General features: G+C 36.6%; 1 protein-coding gene across 1 annotated transcript; it reads right to left on the minus strand.

The window, feature by feature from the left end:
- Positions 1 to 13,937: 13,937 nt before the first annotated feature.
- On the minus strand, positions 13,938 to 21,524 carry LOC107830408 (phosphoenolpyruvate carboxylase-like). The gene is made up of 10 exons (XM_016657955.2): positions 20,969 to 21,524; positions 19,080 to 19,471; positions 18,821 to 18,905; positions 17,757 to 17,979; positions 17,179 to 17,282; positions 16,984 to 17,071; positions 16,644 to 16,798; positions 15,144 to 16,142; positions 14,461 to 14,847; positions 13,938 to 14,335 (listed from the first exon to the last, which is right to left on the minus strand). The coding sequence occupies exons 1-10, from the start codon at positions 21,131 to 21,133 to the stop codon at positions 14,039 to 14,041; spliced, it is 2,895 nt and encodes a 964-aa protein (XP_016513441.1). The 5' UTR covers positions 21,134 to 21,524; the 3' UTR covers positions 13,938 to 14,038.
- Between the last annotated feature and the right edge of the window lie 952 nt (positions 21,525 to 22,476).

Below are 22,476 nucleotides of genomic sequence, written 5' to 3' on the forward strand. Positions count from 1 at the left end.
TTATTTATCCATATCCTTCATCAAAAGTTTGCTTAAAGAATGACCTTTTCATTATCATAACATATTTTATATACCCTTCATTTCTAATGAAACTCCAATTGGCATATTAAACACCAAAATATTGAAATATCTGGGAATTGCCCAATGTTATAACTTGTGTTCTCAATTTGTCGCATAATGGGTACAATACAAGATTGAGAATATCGTGATTTCTCTGTGTAAATTCTTTCAACCATATTTTCTGACTCATAGTTATGATACAAATCAACCCAGTTATGGTGGGATTTCCATGGAAGGAAAACCCTACCATCGTATGAGAGAAGAGAAGGAACTGGAAGTTAGAGAGAAAAATATCGGAAGAAAGTGAAATGAAATGAAATGATTGTTCAACTTTATTATTGAGCATTTCTTTGTTTATATGTTTACACTTGAGGTGACTATCTATGTAATGGTACAATAGCTATTTAAGTAATGTAACTTGGCTAAAGTATCAAATATAAATTGAGTTACAAGTTGGGCTTAGCTACTTGGGCCTTCAACCTACTGATGGGATGTTGCTCAATATGGTTAACACCCTCTCCCCCCAAGATTGAGGGTGATGCAACACCAAGCTTGCCAAGAATCAAATGGTGGAGATATCCAGGAAGGGCCTTGGTCATGATACTTGCCAGTTGAGCAGAACTAGGGACAAAATAAAGAGAGATTAAACCAGCTTGAAGGCTGTCCCGAACATAATGGCAATCTATGTCAATGTGTTTAGTACGTTCATGAAACACAGGGTTTTTGGCAATATGCAAGGCAGCCTGACTGTCGCAAAAAAATAGGGGCAGGGCTGGTGATAGATAAGCCAAGATCACCCAAAATTCTGACCAACCAAGAGATCTCAGCAACGACTTTCCTTAAGGCTCAATATTCTGCCTCAGCAGAGGACAAAGAAATAGTTGGCTGCTTTTTGCTTTTCCAGGAAACAGGACAACCAACAAGGGTAATGTTAGTACCCAGAAACAGATCTCCTAGACTGAGCACAAGCTGCCTAGTCAGAATCAGAAAAAATCTTGAGATCCAAATCAGAAGAACAAGGCAGAAGTATGCCCAAATCTGGAGCATTGGACAATTACCTCAAAACATGGAGAGCAGCCATCATGTGAGGAATCTAAGGAACTTGCAAGAACTGACTCAGGTGTTGGACTAAAGAAGCAATATCTGGTCCAGTGTGCTGAAGAAAATTCAGCCTCCTATAACCACTAGGGTCAGAAAGAGCCTCTCCCATGTCAGTAGTGAGCTTGAGAGAAGAATCCAGTGGTGTATTAACAGGACTGAAGTTCTGGCAATTGAATTCATAGAGCAAATCATTGGTGAACTTAGTCTGGCTGACAAGAAAGCCCTGGCAGTGTGAGAAACCTCCAAACCCAAAAAATAGTGAATGGTGCCCAAATCCTTGATCTTGAATTGATCATCCAAGAAAGCCTTCACACTGTCTAGCTCAGAAATATCACCCAACTAGGAGGATGTCATCAACATAAACAGCCAATACAGTGAGTGAGTCTCCAGCAGATTTGGTGAAGAGAGAGTAGTCATTCTTGCTAGAAATGTAGCCTTTGGTAGACAAAGCTTCAGACAGTTTGGAAAACCACTGTCTTGAGGCTTGCTTAAGACCATATAGGGACTTTTTGAGCTTGCAAACCAAAGGAGGAGTAGAAGAAGAACAGAGTAGAGAAACCTGCAGACCCGGGGGGATCTTCATATACACTTCCTCATGGAGATCCCCATGAAAAAATGCATTATTGACATCCAATTGATACACAGTCCATTGTCTTTTAGCAGCAAGGGAAAGAAGCCATTTGATGGTTGTAAATTTGACAACAGGAGAAAAGGTTTCTGTATAGTCTATACCCTCCTTTTGTGTGTCACCTCGAATGACCAACCTAGTCTTGTATCTCTCAATTGTTCCATCAGATTTTTGTTTTATCTTATATACTCATTTACAATGAATGAGTTTCTTGTTAGGTGGGAGTGGAACAATGTCCCAAGTGTGATTGGCTTCAAGAGCCTAAAATTCCTTAACCATGGCCTCTTGCCAAGCAGGAGAGGAAGCAGCCTGATGATAATACTGAGGCTCATGTGAGTGCAGATCAGCAGTGGAAAGTGGAATAGCAGAAGCAGGGGCAGAAGGAACAATAGAAGAACATACATAGTCCTTAAGGCATGTAAGAGGGTGACAAGTTCTGGTAGAATGTCTGGGAGGTGGAACAGGAGGAAGGGGTGGAGGATTAGAAGGGTGGGGGGCAGGGACAAGAGATGAGACAGCAGGTAAGAGAGAAGGAATAGAAGGGGCAGGAGATGAAGTAGAGGGAGATAAAGAAAGGGACTAAGGAGTAGGCTGAGAGTTGGGCAGGGAGGATAAAGGAGGAGAATGAGGAGTAGAAATAGGGACAAAATCAGAAGAGGGAGCTAGAAATATAGGAGTGGAGGAGGAATGAGAAGAAGAAGAATAAAGGAATATGTGCTCATGAAACACAACATCCTTGGAGTAGAAAATTGAGGAATTGGACAAATTGAACAACTTATAACCTTTCTTGCCACAAGGATACCCAAGAAATAAGCAGGAGAGTGCCTTAGACTGAAATTTGTCCCTTCCAACCTTGGGAGAAGTGGCCTTACATAGACAACCAAAATACTTAAGATGATCATATGATGGAGGATATCCATACAATTTCTCATAGGGTGAAATGTTATTCAAAATAGTTGAAGGGAATCTATTTATAAGATTGGTGGAAGTAAGGACACAATCACCCTAAACTTTGTAGGTAGATTAGATTGGAATAGCAAAGCACTAAAAGTTTCAAGTAAATATTTATGTTTCTTTTCAACAACACCATTTTGTTGATGAGTGTGGGAAATTGTGGTTTGGTGTAGAATACCTTGTGAATTTAAAAAGGATTTTGCTTCAGAACTACTCCCAAGTTAAAAAGCATTGTCAGATCTAAAAGATTGAACTGATGTATGAAAGTGAGTCTTAACCATGAAGGTGAAAGCCTTAAGAATAGATAAGGCATTTCCTTTACATGAGAGTAAGTCTATGTTACTCTAGTATAGTCATATAAGAAGGTTAAGAAGTATCTGAATTCATTATATGTATTTGTGTGGTAAAGCCCCCAAATGTCAATATGTACTAATTGAAAAGGTGCTGAAGAATGAGTAGAATTATCATTAAAAGGCAATCTTTGTTGCCTGGCCATAGGGCAAATAGGACACAAAAATGATTGCTTAGAAGAAATTATTAGAAAGAAAAGGAATTGATTTCATTCTGTGAAAAGGCATATGCCCCAAATTTTGGTGCCAAAACAAGTCTGCTTTGTTTATTGCGACTGATAGGATACAAGAAGGACTAAGGGGAAGTGGATTGTTAACAGAAGCAGAAACATTACATGTACTGTCAAAAGGTAAAAAAACATTATGTGTATTTTCTGAACTAGATTTATAAGATGAATCAGTAGCTTCAGTGTGAAGAAAATATAGCCCATGTGCAGCTTTTACTAATTTTCAGTGGCCTCTTCAGAGAAGGGCCCTATAAGAAACAATTAGAATTGGTAAGTATTGCATAACAATGGAGTTGACAGATGAGTTGATAAATGAAATTCAAATTCAACTAAAAATAGGGAACAAGCAAGACATTATGCAAAGTTATATCAGTCCAAAGATACAAGGAACCATTTGATATAACTTTAACTTTATATCCATTAGGCAAAGTGATTTAGAATGGTTTGGGCAATGATTGTCCATTGTGAAGATGTTTGTAGGGTGTCATATGGTTAGTAGCCCCTGAGTCTAATATCTAAGAACCAACACTTAACCGAGTGGATGCACAGACATGATAGCCATCAAAAGTAAAACAGTACTACTAAATAAGCTGAACAAACCTGCAAAATTTGCATAACCAATATTTTCCTTGGATGACATATCACCTTGAGGACCAGAAGAAACATGTGTTTGCTGCAAGAGTGTTGTGAGGTGCTGATATTGCTCCTGAGTAATCCCATGGGCTGAATGTTCAGTAGGATGGAAACCAGAAGTTGAAGGAATGTGATTGTCAGCTTGAACACAAGAGGCAGATCTTTTAGATTTGGTGAATCTAAAATCAGGAGGAAAACCATGTAACTTGTAGTATTTCTCAACTGTATGCCCAGTCTTCTTGCAGTACTTGCATGAGATAGAATGCCTTGGCTTCTTTGCCTTAAAGTTAACCCTCTGATTAAAATTTATCTAACCTCCACAGGTGCAGAATTGACAGAAAATGATGCAAAATCATTGGAGAAGGCTAATGGGAATGATGAAGATGAAGACTCCCTCTGTTTTTCATCATGTTATAACATGGAGTATGTCTTACTAACGGAGGGAACAGGGGACATGAGTAGAATGTTGCTCTTTACAGAAGAATATGACTCATTTAGTCCACTTAAAAACTAATAGAGTTTTAATTCTTCTAGGAACTTGGGCAAAGCTCCACAAGAGCACACATGACCTACATATGTTGTATGTAGTTCATCCCATAGATTGTGCTTTCGAGTAAAATAGGTAGCTATATCAGAACTGTCTTGAGACATCAAGCCAATTTATTTTTGAATCTAAATGAACTTGGACTCATGGGACTGCCCATATCTCTCATTGATATCTAACCAGATTTCTCTAGCAGTGTCATATTCCAAAATATAGGTAGTAATGTTCCTGGATAATGAATTGGTAATCCAAGCGATCACCATATCATTGCATTTCTCCCAATGAGGATAATATGGTGAGTCAACAGAAGGTCTAGCATGTCTACCATTGATGAGTCCTAATTTGTTTTTGGCATATAAGGAAACTAGGATGCTCTTACGCCAAGATACAAAATCAGTTCTATCGAAAGGTGGAGAGACTAAATAAGTACCAGGGCTATCAGAAGAGTGTATGTAAAAAGGATGTGAAGGATCTACAGTAAAAGGTGCAAATCCTTCGGATGAGGTAGTAGAATTCGCAGTATCACTATCAATTGCCATTTTTGCAGAGTTCTACCGCAAAGTACAGAAATGCCACAAAAAGAAAACTTTATACCTAAGGAATTGGGACATGCAAACTCAGAAAGTGAGAGTAGATGTTACTAATCTTCTTCAAGAGGTTGAAGAATTTCCGAAAAAAATAGCTTTTGATGCAGGTGAGGTGCAAAAATCTTAAACCGGTGTCGGAGCCAATTTCATAGTACGAAGCAGTGTAATCAAAATTCACAACAAAGTGAACCAGTGTCACACAATCGAAGCAAAGAAAACCATATCTAAGGCTGAAAATTGATGGATAAACTCAGAAATTAGGGCTCAGACTTTGTCGAAGAAAAATCCTCAAATCAGCTGTGAGGGTAATGCCGGACTGACGAGATGATAGGTCTGAAGCTTAATTCCCGCTCTGATACCATGTTATGATATAATTCGACCCAGTTATGGTGGAATTTCCATGGAAGGAAAACCCTACCATTGTATGAGAGAAGAGAAAGAACTGGAAGTTAGAAAGAGAAATATTAGAAGAAAATAAAATGAAATGACTGTTCAACTTTATTATTCAGCACTTTTTTGTTTATATATTTACACTTGAGGTGACTATCTATGCAATAGTACAATGGCTATCTAAGTAATGTAACTTGACTAAAGTATCAAATATAAATTGAGTTATAAGTTGGGCTTAGCTACTTGGGCCTTCAACCTACTGATGGGTTGTTGCTCAATATGGTTAACAATAGTTGATGTGATAATGGCAAATTAGTGAACAATTATCAAGAGTTCTGTAATGGATATTTTCTAAAATAGTAAAATTCTGGAGCTTCATAATTATGTTTCATTTTCTACCACCTTTTCAAAAATGCTAGTCAAACAATAGTCCAAGCACCCTTATCACAGAATACGATGTGTTATAGAACTAATGTAACAATGTCAATTCATAAAAGTTCTAACGTCCCCAGTTTTTTCCTATGTAGTCTTCTTAATTCTAGAAATTTGCAACTCGTAGCGTCATACAATTTTTCATTAATATGTTGATTTTAATTTGCACTACGGAAGCTAAGACACGAATTCTAAAAGAACCTGGTGGAAACCGTTGCTTTATATTCCATCGTTAAATACTTCATCTGTTCTATTTAAATGACACTTTTTCCATCATAGAATTTTCTAAAAATGTGATATCATTCCACTAGTAATATAAAAATTGCCGTTCTTTCTTTAGTTTTTGGAGATTAAAATTCATTTAACTATTCAAACTTAAAGCTTTTGATGCGATATTTCTCTGTCAAACTAATTAAGTAATATGTCAACTGTCACTATCATGTTTTATTCTATTACTACTAGCATAATAAATAGCGGAACTTAAAACCCGTAATAAATCAAATAACATTGCACGATATATCTAGATAACAACTTGTTATTTATTCTTGTTCATCAATAGTTTGTTCTATTCTGCCATCAAATTTTCAATTTTACCCAATATAAGGATAAGAAAGAAAGTACATTCTCTCCTAGAAATATTGAAAAGGTCATGTCTTTCTCTAATAAAGGACTTCGTTACATTGTTGATTTGCCTGTGTAAAATACGAAATTTTTTACTTCGTGTCTCACACAACTGACACTAGTTATGTGAAGCTTCTTTTTTATCTCACAATTTTATGGACCCAGAATTTTGTGGACCCAAAGGTGTAAGGTGGGTCCACGAATTTGTGAGATAAAAAGAGGCCCCACACAACTAACGTCAGTTGTGTGAGGCACAAAATAAAACTTTGTTAGTAGTTTGCATTTGTAAAATAATTCTGGAGAAAATAAAATAACATAAACAGAAATGTAAACGAAATAACAAAAACCAATTCGAGCCCACTAAATTCACAGTGTTTCCTTAAGGAATTTAATCCCCTCCTAGTACCCAAGGTTATGGATTATTTTCTCCTAGAATAGAACGAATTACACACTAGTGTAGTGGTACTTCAAACCCCAGTGTTTCAGCGACCACAAAGTTCGATAGCAAATTACACTTACTGTTTATTTGTTTGATATTAAAAGTATGCAGAAGAAGGAGGAGAAACTCAGAAAACCGTATGAAAATTCTGAGTAGAATAGTCTTGTATTTATAGCCAAAGTTGGGCTGAAATCTGAAGAGGTGCAACTCTTCAGAATGGCTGTTTATGCAAAACGGCCACAACATAAATGCCATAACATAAATGGCTATTTACTCAACAATAAAGAGGGAAACTTGAAGAGGGTAGTTTAATTTTCAGTTACACAACTGAAAAATGGATTGGATTTAATATTATTCGAATCCGAATCCGAAACCAAAGCCGAAGCCGAGCCGAGCGAGCGACAACAACGGCGCGAGGCTTGCCTTCTTCTCAACTTTTAAGAGCTAGAAGAAGATCAATTTTCTTATATACCCATAAAAAACCTCTTCCTCTTCCAATATGGGACAATGTCCCTTTGCCAAGGGGGAAAACTTAAAATTTCACTTAAACATTTCATTTCCCTCCATTTCTCATTCACCCTATTTTAATCATATCATATACTTAAAATCTCAATAATCCTCCACATGAATGGGGAATGGATATATCACGGAAATATGCATGAAAAACTATGTGATTCGCAAGGATTAATTGCATCTGAATAAGTAGGTTTCCCTTTGAACTTTTCGTAGTGAACTTATGTCGGATATACTCGGTCAATCGGTAGATTTGATATCTTTGAACCGTCGAACTTTGGTGTATACCTAGACAACCATAAGTCACACAACCAACCCTTAACCGTCTTTGGTTCTCATTGTTGTGTTCGTTTCAGCCATGAACACCACCTGGTTTCATAAGTGCATAAAGAACTGGCCTTACAAAATTCTCCTTGAAGCGGCTTACACTTCACACTTACATAGGTGATTCCTAAACGTGTCATCCCGTAGATACACTATTTGATATACCCCGTATCAAATTTAGAAATCATTAAAAAGCCTTAATGCTTTATCCTTGGTACTGAACATTGTCTCATCACGAGAATGGACCAAAAGTTTAGTTGACAATGTTGAACCGTCATTAATGACTTTGTTTGATCTCCTTGAACCTAGATCTTGGGATCTCCAGTCTTCTAGGTAGAGTTACCGCCACTATGACTTGTTCTCGGCCATAGTCCCATTCCCCTTGATGATTTCTCAACTACCTCTCTAGTTAGGCCTTTTGTAAGTGGATCTGACACATTATCACTTGACTTTATATAATCAATCGTGATAATTCCTCAAGAGAGTAATTGCCTAACGGTTTTATGTCTTCGTCGTGTATGACGAGATTTACCGTTATACATAACGCTCCCAGCCCTTCCAATTGCCACTTGACTATTGCAATGTATGCATATTGGTGCCAATGGTTTGGGCCAAAATGGAATATCTTCCAAGAAATTTCGGAGTCATTCAGCTTCTTCACCGGCTTTATCTAAGGCTATGAATTCAGCCTCCATTGTAGAGCGGGCAATACAAGTTTGTTTGGACGACTTCGAAGATACCGCTCATCCATCAATAGTGAATACATATCCACTTGTGGACTTGGAATCAGTTGATCCGGTGATCCAATTAGCATCACAGTATCCCTCAATGACCGCAGGATATTTACTGTAGTGCAAAGCAAAGTCCTGGGGATGTACTAAATACCCCAAAACTTGTTTCATGGCCATCCAATGAGATTGACCTGGATTGCTTGTATATCGACTCAATTTACTTATAGCACAAGCTATATCTGGTCATGTACAATTCATGATGTACATTAAGCAACCCAACACACGAGCATAATCCAATTGTGATATGCTTTGGTTTTTGTTCTTTGCTAATGCAAGATTCACGTCAATTGGAGTCTTTGTAACTTTAAAGCCCACGTGCTTGAATTTTTCAAGTATTGTCTTAATATAATGAGATTGTGACGATGGCAGACCTTGAGAAGTCTTATGGATCTTAATTCCCAGAATTAAATCATCAACTCCCAAGTCTTTCATATCAAACTTGCTAGTTAACATGCGCTTAGTCGCATTTATGTTGGCAATATCATTACTCATTATCAGCATGTCATCCACATATAAACAAACAATGACTATGTGATTTGGAACATTTTTAATGTATACACATGTATCACATTCATTTATTTTAAAACCATTTGACAATATTGTTTGGTCAAATTTTGCATGTCATTGTTTGGATGTTTGTTTTAGTCCGTAAAGGGCCTTAACAAGTCTACATGCCTTCTTTTCTTTACCTGGAACCACAAACCCTTTAGGTTGTTCCATGTAAATTTCTTCCTCTAACTCTCCATTTAAGAAGGATGTCTTAACATCCATTTGATGAATTTCAAGACCATAAACTGCAGCTAACACTATTAACGTTCGCATGGACGTAATTCTTATAACTGGAGAGTATGTATCGAAATAGTCAAGACCTTCTCGTTGTCTATGCCCTTTGACCACAAGTTTTACCTTAAATTTGTCAATAGTGTAATCATCTTTCATTTTCCTCTTAAAGATCCATTTAGAACCCAAAGATTTATTTTCAGGAGGAAGATCAACCAATTCCCATGTATGGTTGTTCAGTATGGATTCTATTTCACTATTGACTGCCTCTTTCCAAAATAATGATTCCGAAGAAGACATAGCTTCTTTAAATGTTTGAGGCTCATTTTCCAATAAGAAAATCACAAAATCTAGTCCAAATGAAGTAGACGTTTTTGACGTTTACTACGTCTTGGATCCTAATTAAGTGTACTTTCTTTTGTTTCTTCCCGGGGTCGTTTAGATCCTTCACCAATCGACTCACATTCCTTTTTATACATATATATATTTTCAAAGAACTCAACATTATCTGATTCTATAACCGTATTATTATGAATATCGGGATTTTCTGATTTATGAACCAGAAATCAATATGCTTTACTATAAGTCGCATATCCTATGAAAACACAATCAACGGTTTTCGGTCCTATTTTTTACCCTTTTCGGTTTAGGAACTTGCACTTTTTCCAAACACCCCCATACTTTAAAATAATTCAAGTTGGACTTTCTTCCTTTCCATTTTTCATATGGAATGGATTGTGTTTTGCTATGGGGTACTCGATTTAGTATTCGGCTAGCCGTAAGAACGGCTTCCCCCTACAAGTTCTGTGGTAAACCAGAACTTATCAATAATGCGTTCATCATCTCCTTTAATGAACGATTCTTTCTTTCTGTAATCCCATTGGATTGGGGCGTGTAAGAGGCCGTTGTTTGATGAATAATTCTATATTCTAAACATATTTGTTCAAAAGGAGATTCATATTCACCACCCATATCACTTCTTATCATTTTAATTTTCTTGTTAAGTTGCGTTTCAACTTCATTTTTGTATTGCTTGAATGCGTCTATTGCTTCATCTTTACTATTAAGTAAGAAAATATAGCAATATCGAGTACTATCGTCAATAAAAGTTATGAAATACTTCTTTCCACCGCGAGATGGTATTGACTTCATGTCACAAATATCTGTGTGAATTAAGTCTAAAGGATTTGAGTTCCTTTCAACTGACTTATAAGGATGTTTAACATACTTAGATTCCACACATATTTGACATTTTGATTTGTCACATTCAAACTTAGGCAATACTTCCAAATTAATCATTTTTTACAAGGTTTTATAATTGACATGACCCAAATGTATATGCCATAATTTATTTGACTCAAGTAAGTAAGACGAAGCTGAAATTTTATTATTATTTTCAACAATCATTACGTTCAGCTTGAAAAAGCCCTCGGTGAGGTAACCTTTTCCTAACATCTCGTTCTTACTTATTACAACCTTATCGGATACAAATACACATTTAAAACCATTCTTAACAAGAAGTCTAGCAGAGACTAAATTCTTCCTAATCTCGGGAACATGAATGACGTTGTTCAAAGTCACCACTTTGCCGGAAGTCATTTTAAGAAATATCTTCCCACATCCTTCAATCTTGGCCTTTGCAGCATTTCCCATAGAAAGTGTCTCATCGGGTCTAACAGGAGCATAAGTAGCAAAAGCTTCTCTAACAGCACAAACATGGCGAGTGGCTCCAGAATCAATCCACCACTCTTTAGGATTGCCCACCAAGTTGCATTCGGAAAGCATGACACACAAGTCATCAACATTATCATGCTTTTCAACCATGTTTGCTTGACCCTTCTTCTTGTCTTTCTTCGGAGCACGACACTCTGTAGATTTGTATCCGGTTTTTCCACAGTTGTAGTAATTTCCACTGAACCGCTTCTTGCTTGGGTTGTATTTCGGTCCAGAAGTCTTCTTCCTCTTTTTGTTCTCTTCAACAATATTTGCTCTCATTATTGTTGAGTTTCCACTGTCTCTCTTGTCAGCAACTTTATTGTCCTCTTCGATTCTCAACCGAACAATGAGATCTTCAAGGGACATCTCCTTGCGTTTGTGTTTCAAATATTTTTTGAAGTCCTTCCACAACGGAGGCAACTTCTCAATCATCGCTCCTACTTGGAATGCTTCATTGATGACAAGACCTTCAATGAAAATTCTGTTAGTAAACATAATAAAATTAATACTACCAACACTAGTATTAATTCTACTTATACCTTCAGCAAGGAGATCGTGAATAATCACTTGCAATTTCTGGACTTGGGTAATAACAGACTTGCTATCTACCATTTTGTAATCCAAAAATTTTGCAGCAACGAACTTCTTCAACCCGACATCTTCAGTTTTGTTTTGTATTTCTTTTCAAGCGCACAGTTCTTTTGACGTTTCCACGCCACTATAGACGTTATACAAAGCATCCTCCAGCCTGCTTAGAATATAATTCTTGCACAAAAACCTGAATGTTTCCACGCCTCAATCACGAGAAAGAGTTCAGTCTCTGGAGTTTCATCGGACAGTACAGGAACATCTTCCTTGATGAACTTCTGGAGACTTAGAGTAGTCAAGTAGAAGAACATCTTTTGCTGCTAGTGCTTGAAATCAATCCCGAAATTTTTTTTGGGTTTCTCCGCCGGTGCCAATGTTGTCGGTGTTGTTAGGCTCGTTGAGGCATTGGCAGTCACCATTGGAATAACTTGGTTCACATTATCATTAGTCATTTCTGTAAAAGAATGACACAAACTTTAAAATCACGTAGATTTTAATCTCCAATAGAGTACAAAACCACAAAGGTTTTACTCTCCAGAAACAGTGAGTACAAATACAGAAAATATAGTAAATTCCTTAAGCTTGTTAGTAATCTGTATTTGTAAAATAATTCTGGAGAAAATAAAATAACATAAACAGAAATGTAAACGAAATAACAAAAACCAATTCAAGCCCACTAAATTCACAATGTTTTCTTAAGGAATTTAATCCCCTCCTAGCACCCAAGGTTATGGATTATTTCCTCCCATGATAAAATGAATTACACACTGGTATAGTGGTACTTCATTTCCCAGTGTTTCAGCGAACACAAAGTTCGATAGCAAATCACACTTATTGTTGCTTTGTTTGATGTTAAAAGTATGCAGAAGAAGACATAAATGGCTATTTACTCAGCAATAAAGATTTGAAGAGGGTAGTTTATTTTTCAGTTACACAACTGAAAAACAGATTGGATTCTGTTATTAAAACAAATATTTAATAACATTTCTGTTAATATTTTACTATTAACAAATAAATTTGGTCCAAAAAATTAATCAATCAATTGACCGAATCCGAGCCGAGCGACGACGACAGCGCGAGGCTTGTCTTCTTCTCAATTCTTTAAGAGCTAGAGGAAGAACAATTGCTTATATACCCATAAAAAACCTCTTCCTCTTCCAATATGGGACAATGTCCCTTTGCCAATGGGGGAAACTTAAAAATTTTATTTCCCTCCATTTTCCATTCACCCTATTTTAAGCATATCATATACTTAAAATCCAATAAACTTCTTCCTTTTTACACATGCAGATCAACAATGTAACGAAGTCCTACTTTATTAGAGAAAGACATGACCCTTTCAATATTGCTAGGTGAGAATGTACTTTCTTTCTTATCCTTATATTTAGGTAAAATTGAAAATTTGATGGCAGAATAAAACAAACTATTGACGAACGAGAGTAAATGACAAGTTGTTATCTAGATATACCGTGCAATGTTTTTAAAAGAACCGCAAGCTCAGTCAGAAAGAGTTTGGAAAAAAGAAAATGTAATCTTGACCAAAGAAAACTAAAATTCTAGTTCTTAGTTCTTACCACCGAAATTTCTTCAGATTTTTCTTAAAGTTTAAATTTTGATTTATGTGAATTTCGCATATCGTATCCTGTTTTAGTGGAACAAGGAAAACTGGAAAAGTAATGATATATATTTTTTTTTTGATGAAGTGAAAAGTAATGATATATTAATGATCAATAGTATGAAAATATTCAATATTTGTTACTTTTTGAAATTTTCTTAAGGCGGGTCTATCGAAAACAGTTTTTCTATCGTTGAGGTAGAGATAATGCCTACGTACACACCACCCTCACTAAAACTCACATGTGGAATTATATTGGGCTACTTTTTGGGATTTTTTTATGCCGGAATCTATCGAAAACAATTTTTCTATTTTAGAAGTAGAGGTAATGTGCAGCTGCGTACACACCACCCTCACTAGAACCCACATGTAAAATTATACTGGACTGTTTGTTGTTACCTTTTGAAATTCAACATCACATTGAAAATCATCTCGTCAAAATCTTTAAGGAAAAGATGGACAATCCCAAATTCTTTTACTCCAGAAATACTTTGTTGCAATTAAATCGTTGTTGATTAATTGAGGCTTAAATTGCAGTAAGCTAGCCAGAAAGAGAAGTTACAGAACATTCTAATTACTTCTCCATTCTATTTTACACTCCATGCATAACATTCAAAATAGTGAATCATAAACAAGACACTCAATTTTTCAGAAACATCACATCATTATTCTTCTTTAACAGAAATATTTATATAGTTAAACAGCATAACTTATTCTACATACATAATTCGATGAAGCCTTAGCCTTAACCAGTGTTCTGCATTCCAGCAGCAATACCTTTCATCGTCAAAATAAGTGTGTCTTCCAATCCAGGAGCATACTCACTCATAGGATTCAGCTTCACTAACTCAGCAGCCGGTTTACTCGATTCCATAATCTCCTTATCTAGATGTGGCCTCACCTTCACATTGTAGCTGGGATCTCGAATTCGCTTCAATGTGTATGCTTGGCAAACATTGAGGGTGGTAATGTAAGAATCGCGAAGTTTGAGTCTTTGCCTCAAGTATGGATCTCCTTCCAAAAGATCCTTATGCCCAGCAACCTAATAAAAGTAGCAGCATTGAATAAAATATCAAGCCTAGCTTTTGATGAGATTTCAAGAATCCAAAAGTCACTAATAAGCATAGTAGACTTTCTGGTGAATCAATTAAGAAACGTTTTCAGTACCTGAAGGAGAAAGCTCTTTGTTTCTTCATATTTGGACCTCAAGCGCTCTCCAAGCGGCCATAGATCTTCGGATACTAAAAGCTTATCATACAATGCAGCAATACCAGGGTCTCCCTTAGCAAAAACCATTTCGATCAAGTCAAGTGTCACTCTAAAGAAAGGCCATCCATTGTACATATCCTTGAGCATTTGCAGATTTCTTATATCCTTCTCAATAACATGCTTGAATGCGGCCCCAAAGCCAAGCCAGACTGGGAGATGAAACCTTGTCTGAGTCCATGCGAAGATCCATGGAATTGCTCGAAGAGATTCGATCCCACCACTTGGCTTCCTTTTTGCCGGGCGACTTCCAATATTCATGCGACCATATTCTAATTCTGGGGTTGCCTGTATTTTTGACAAACGGAAAATAGAAAGTTTAGTTTCATAGGCACATTATGCATAGGGCTGAAGGCAAATAAGTCATCAATGTCTGAAATGTAAATGCCATCCATGTCTGTTTTGACTAATTATATATTAGAAACTGGCCGCTTTCACCTATAACAACTATTGTTCATGTCCTTCAATTCTTTGTATATGTTGGTTTCTAAATGTTCTTTGCTTTTACCTCTTTTTAAATGATCCATTAAGAGTCATCTAAAAGCAGTTCAACTCAACTTATGAAGTATCTTGAATATACTTACAAGGCGGAAGTATTCAACAAATCGTGGATCCTGGAACACCAAAGACCGATACTCTTCCGTAGCAACAACAGACATCACATCCAATAGGGCACGCCACTCTGGCTTTGGAGCCACAGGGGGGTTCATTCCATGCTCAAGTGTAGCTGCTGTGAAACGCTGAAGAGTTCTGAAGCACAGGTGCTCCTCCCCAAACGATTGTTCAATAACTTCACCTTGAACAGTCACACGAAGTGAACCATGGATTGTGTCCGGAGGCTGTGACAAAATGGCAAGGTGGGTGGGACCGCCTCCCCGTCCAACAGTCCCTCCTCGGCCATGAAACATTGTTAGCTTTACTCCAAATTCTTTCGCCACGTTTACAAGTTCCTCTTGAGCCTTGTACAATTGCCAAGCTGCAGATAGCCGGCCAGCATCCTTACCCGAATCAGAATACCCAATCATAACTTCTTGTTTCCCATCGATACGGTTTCTGTACCAATCTATGGAGAACAACCGAGCAACGGCAGCAGGTGCAGACTCAAGATCAGCAAGCTTTTCAAATAATGGAACAACCCTCAATGGACTTTTTACATGACATTCACGCTGCAAAAGCTCAACGGCAAGCACATCAGAGGGTGCCGTGGCCATTGAAATAATATAAGCACCAAAATTATCGGCGGGAAGTTCAGCAATGACACTAAAGGTATCCAAAACATCAGCGATTTCATCAGTTTTAGGGAGATCAGGTCCAAACAGTGGACGCTTTCCACTTAGTTCAGATAAGAGCCATTCTTGTCTCTGCTCTTCAGACCATTCTTTATAGGATCCAATACCCAGGTGCCTTGTTATAGCATCTAGAACGTCAGTGTGCCTATCTGACTCTTGCCGGATATCAAGTCTCACAAGCGAGAGACCAAAGGTGGAAACTTGCCTTAGAAAATCAAGAAGGCTGCCATCTGCAATTGGTCTGTCACCGCAAGCGCATAGAGATCTGTAGCACAGCTCCAGAGGTTCCAGGAACTGCAGGACAAGGACAACCATATTTTTCACATATTCAAATGATAGAGAAATAGGCATGCATATTAGCAGATCTGAATACCAAGAATTATGTCTAAACATCTAAGAAATGAGAACCATGCTATTTTGGTTAATTCTAACAAAATCGCAAAATAACCTGTAGGACTTGGCTCACAAATTCGGTGTTGTAGCATATGCTAGAACTTTGTCTTAAAAGCAAGATGAATATTGTCAAACAACAATTTCAAAAGTTCGCTTGATTTCATTTGCGTATTATCTTACAGAAAACATTTAGCGCACAAATTGTCTCAGTTTGATACTTAGACAGCCAAATCCACCTTCAATTAAAAATACTAAAAGTCACACATAGAAAGTATCATTGACACACATATTGGAAATAGATAGGATATTTCTTCAGCATTGGTAAATTTGGAAGTTGAGCTAACAAGTTCTACATTATTGCAGAAGAGGTGGTCAGAAATAAAAAGAGTTTCTGAAAAATACCTGTTCAACATTTGTGAATGTTGACTCCTCAGAAACATCAGAGTACCCATTGGTTAGTAACTGACGCGCGCGTTCCCGTGTATTGTATAACTTATCTCTCACATCAGCAAGAAGAACACGGTAGGGCTCATTCGGTGGAATTTGCTTCCAAAACTCTGTTTTAGTAAATTAAGCAAAAAGAGCAGTTAGTAATTGAAGGGGTAAGAGGGACAGAGACTATTGAATATTAGCAACAACAATCATGAAAGGAGAAAGGAAATGTGGAAGAGAATAATATGTGAGATGCAATACACTTCCAGAAAACAAGTCTGGTAGCAGACCAAAGAACAGAGGTGAATACCAATGTAGTGCTTCGTATCTCTTTTGGAAGTCCTATGAAGCTCATCTGCACGCGCACGGAGTTCATCATTGCATCGCCACATTGAAAGCTGTCATAGGCAAAATAAAAAGGGACAGATAAAAATTGTTAGTTAAGTCACTGTTACAGGATCAGGGTAAAGTGCAAGCAACAATATCCAGTGAACCAATTTGTCACCTCAAACATAAGATCCTCAATCTGAGAGAAATACAATTTTGCAGCCATCATTCTAGCCAACAAGCACACATCTCTTGTCACTTCAGGGGTTACTCTAGGGTTGCCTGCATGCAAATCAAAAATCACGGTGCCTTTACAAATAAATTCAAACCTTATTCAAACTTGGCATGCGATTATATTGAGCTTCAGGGAGAATATTTTCTCATGTCACTCGAGAATCAAAAGGAAGATGCTTCTACTGTTCTAAGCTAATGCGTACTGTAAAGCTTTAAAAGTACCATTTTACCATCTAGCTATGATTTGCAGATAATATGCGATCGTGAATGAGTTGAGAACACCTCACCTAAACAAACATCATCTTTTTGTCCCTCAAAGGTTAGATTTGCAACATATGAGCCATGGATTTATACAAGGATACACCGAATTCATTGACCTTTGAGCATTTCTATAAACTGAACCATCTTAATCAACTATAAATTCCGCTTGCATCAGAATTAGTTCCTATTAATATGTGCTTACTCTGACTCAAAGAGAGAACAAAAAAAGAAGACAACGCTACTTGTAAAGAAAGACCATACCATCTCGATCACCGCCCATCCAAGAGGAAAACTGAATGAGAGGGGCATTGTAGGGAACACGCTCATTTATTCCAATATTCTTCAAAGCAGTGTCAACACGGCGTAGGAATTTCGGCACCCCTTTCCATATTGTCTCATGGAAGTAACTCATCCCTGCCCTCATCTCATCTTGTGGAGTTGGTGGAGTCCTCCTGATTTCATCTGTGCGAAAGGCTGCTTGAATCTGTATGCAGCGAAAGAGCAGAGTCACAGGAATTTAAAGTTATTAATATTCTTTATGCAGAGGAGTGAGGACTTATGGGTATTCCGGCAATGCTTAATACCCAAAATCATGTGAAAGGGGCAAAAAATAAGTTGTAAAAATCTAGAAATCAAATAGCTCTGACATCTGGTTAACGGACTTTAGTGTATTCTCCTTATTTATTCATCTGTTTTAAACTAAATACCTGCCAGCTAGCCTTCTTAATACTAATAGAGGTACATTAGTTCTTCTTAGTTTTTCCCCCTCTAAGGAACTTTGCTTTTATGTGTATCTAACAGCTTACAACCTTTGCAACGCACAAAAAAAAGGTAATCTGGCAGCTTAAACACCTGTATGGAGGTGAATCTGTTTCTTCCCATTTAAAAGCTAAGATATGGTCCCTGAAAGGACTAGCTTCCTTAACAATTGGACCTATATTTTTCACTGTATACAACTAATCTGCCTATCCGAGGTTTGTCATCAGCATTATATATCATCTTTGCCTTACATGAAGAAGGAAAGAAGAAAAAACTCCAATATCAATATTTATGCATCAGGGGAGTGAAAAAACACTAAGAGAATACTCTACAACTAGCAGAAATTCACTAAAGCTCGTTCTTGAAAGTGTATCTGTGCAAGCATTCCTCACATCCATTTTAGCTCGGTACAAGTTCACTAAACAACATTTCTGTACACTACTTCATATGCCAAACAATTAAGCTTTTCTTGAAACTTAAAATTACAGCCGAGATGAAATGGGGGGAATCGACATCATAAAAAAGAGAGGAAGACTACAACAAAACCAACATTTTGAACCTCATACCTCTCTTTGTAGAGCCTCGTCTAGCTCCTGCTTATCATCAGGAGTAATATCTTTTGCATACAACTGTGTCAAACAATCACGAACCCTGGAGAGCAAGTGAGAAATGAGAATCTTCTCTTGTCTAGTTAAGTACAAATAAATTGAAAAAACAAGAGCTGCTCTCTAGATGAAAATATAGATGAACCGAACAGATTGAGCAGGACATGCTTTTATTTCGGCACTCATTTTTAGTTAACTTCAGCAATTCTAACAAACAAACCTTGCATGCTTCTGAAGCAAAGACCTACGAACAGACTGAGTAGGATGTGCTGTTAGCACCAAATCAACAGTCTGGTTCTTCAAAGCATCAAAAACTTCTTGGGGGGATTTGTTTAGCTGTCCAACAAGCTTCCTAAGGGTCTCTTCAATGTCTGATTCAGTTAGTGCAGAAGCCTCATCCGAAAAATCACGCTTTTTTAGCTTGCTTCTTCGTCTGTATGCTATCTGAACCTCTTCGGCAAGGTTTGCCAAGTTAAGCATGTTAGAGAAAGCTTTAGTAACTACAATGGAATCTCCAGCATCCAAACTGGTAAGCATTCTCCCAAGTTCTTCCAACTTCTGAGGGTCATGCTTCCCTTCGTATTCAGCAGAAAGTTCATAACACTCTTGAACCTAGCACAATGTGGCACAGAAGTAAGTTCCAAACACTTCTACCAGCAATCGCAAACACATTGTAACAATTAAGACAACAGAACCCTCAATATCATGCGCCCTTGCAAAGATAAAAACAGCATTCAACACTCGAAAGTCAAACATGGACTAACATTTATCCCAGCTAAATATTCTTTGATAGAATAAAATATTAAAGGAAACGTGAGCACTACCCAAGGCCCAAAGCTAGTCCCTTAGGAACGGGTTAGTTTACAAAAGCTAAAACTAACTTAATAGAAGAACAGACAGTGCCAAATCAGATCATAATAGATAAGGAACAAGGTGGATAGAAGTAAAATTTTCCCTTCTTTTCACAAGGAAAGATACTTTGCACATATTGAAAAAGAATGTAGTCCCTGATTCAAGGGATAATAGAGGCTTCTCCTTAATGAGTAAGGAGAATTTCACCATGACAGAACTAATTCAAAACAGCACTCTATGTCTTAGTCAAACTAAAAGTAGCTCCATCGCCCTCACAATCCATTCCATCCTTTTTATTGGTTGTATGCAGATTAAGGAGCAACTCGCGTAGGCTATGGGTGTTTTTGCCTGGGGGGTCGCTCCCCCCTAAGAAGTAAACAAGAAAGATAAGTTTGGATTGGGAAGAACACTCAACTCAAAACTTCGTATACGCTCTATAAAACTAATGATTAACAAATTAACAACGGCACGAAAATTGGCCTAGCGACGCATTACCAGTCTATCTGAATCCACCACCTCATCCCAAAACAGTAAAAAAACATAAGTTTGATTTTGAAAGAACACCCAGCTCAAAACTTTTTATATGCTGTAAACTAGTCTACGGACTAACAAAACAAAGATAATGGAAATTAGCCTAGTACGTGCATCCATACTACAATACAAGTAAAGTACAAATCTTTTCCACACACACCACATTAACATCAAAAAGCACAAAAATTAAGCATAAAAGAAGTTTAACAGTAATAAATCAAAATATTATGACCAAAGTACCATTCTTTACTAATCACACCACACAAACATCAGAATAAATGCAGCAACAGAGTTTAAGAGTTTGAAAACACCTAAAAACTACGGAATAACAAAACTACGCACAATGTAAGATGTGAATAAATTATCAATCTATCTGACAAACAAAAAATTAAACTAACTACCAGCAAAACAATATGTGTAATCAGCATAGTGCATTCAAACCACAAATTATGAACAAAGTATCAGTCTATTCCACTCACACCAGTTAATCATCAAAACAAACGAAGTAAAAGAGTTTAACGGAAGTTGATTAAACACAAAATTAAATTAAACTAAGCATAATGTGTAATTGGCATTCTGGCATAGTGCATTCAAACCACAAATTATGAACAAATTACCAGTCTTTTCCACTCACACCACATAACAATTAGAAGAAAATACAGTTAAGAAGTTCAACAGAAGTTAATAAACACAAAATTAAACTAATCAAAAAGTAAAAAAAATTACCGTTTCACGAATATCCTCGCCATGCAAATCCTGCAAAATATCAAGAAAACGGTCAAGCAATAAAGCATCATACTCCACAAGTTTATCATCCTCTGACACTTTTGCTGGTGCCAATAGCCTCAGTTGTGCATCTATTGATGCCATCTTCTCAATTTTCCTACTCATCCTCTCCTCCTCAAAAAACACACTCTTTATATAAGTTAAAAGAAAAAGAAAAAAGTTAACACGAGAATTCTACGGATTCTTACACCCACAATCACGGAGAAAACTAGGGGCCTTTGACAGTTTTAACCATTAACTGAAAACATTCAACAAAATTATTGTAGTAGGAAAAAGAAAAATTCAATTATTATAGGTATCACGTGATGCCTGTGAAGGAAACATCTAGAAGAAATAGGAGAGAGAGAAAAAGAAGAAGGGATTTTGAAGCAAAGTTGCAGAGTATTTGGGATTTGGTAGCTTTATAGAAGAAGGTTTGTGAAGAACAGAGTGGAAAGTTTAGTTCAACTAGAAATCAAAGTCTTACTATCGCATTACTGGTGTCTTTTGTCTAATTATGGTAAATTTTTGGGTTGAAAATTGAAATGAAGGAATTTTCAGATAAACTGTGGAATATTCCATGGAAGAAAAAGAATCTTTTTATGTAATTTAATTCGCATTTATCTGGTTTTATCTTAGTGTAAAAGTTTTTATTCCAAATTCTTTTTCTTTATATTTATATTTATATATCATTTGTTTAGTTATATGCATGTGAAAAGGTCTTGGATTGGGTTCCAAAGTTATTGGCATAATATAATCTTCTTTTTATTTATTTTATTTGATACTTAGCACTATATATTCTTTGTAAAATGTTTGACTAATTGAACTTTGTAATTCAATATTTAATAGTCTTTGGCCAAGCTGCAAAAATCAGCTTATTTTGATAAGTGCTTTTTCTCCAAAGTACTTTTTTCAAAAATACTTTTAGTGAAAAATATTTCTTAACAGTAATTCCTTATCGTTTTATAATGTATTGTATTATATAATATTGTATTGTATCGTATCGTTTTATGAATACAATTTGGATAGATTGTATTGTTTGTTATTGTTAAATAATATTTTGTTGTTTGATTTGAGTGTATCGTACTGTACGGTAACTGATAAGTTTACTAAAATACCCTCAATTGTTTAAATATTAAATTTATCAAAAATTATACATAAAAAGAATTTTAAAAAACAAAATAGAAGAAGGCAAAACACCTTAAGAAACTAGAATAAAGGAGTGAGATAAAAGAAGGCAAAACAAAGGAACACAACTAATTAGAATTGAGTTAAAAGCAAATTAGGAGAAAAAATCAAATAGAAGGCGGTAAAATACCTTTAACGTTCGCGGCAAAAGTTTTGGAAACAAATAAAGTAGGTTATAGGTTGGAGATTTGGAGTTAAAATGAAAAAATTTTAAAGGGTAAAATGGAATTATGGAGTAATAAGTTAGGGCATAATTGGAAAGAAAAATAGGAAACAATCCC

Source organism: Nicotiana tabacum, chromosome 10 (assembly GCF_000715075.1).
Source record: "Nicotiana tabacum cultivar K326 chromosome 10, ASM71507v2, whole genome shotgun sequence".
NCBI classification, from domain to species: domain Eukaryota; kingdom Viridiplantae; phylum Streptophyta; class Magnoliopsida; order Solanales; family Solanaceae; genus Nicotiana; species Nicotiana tabacum.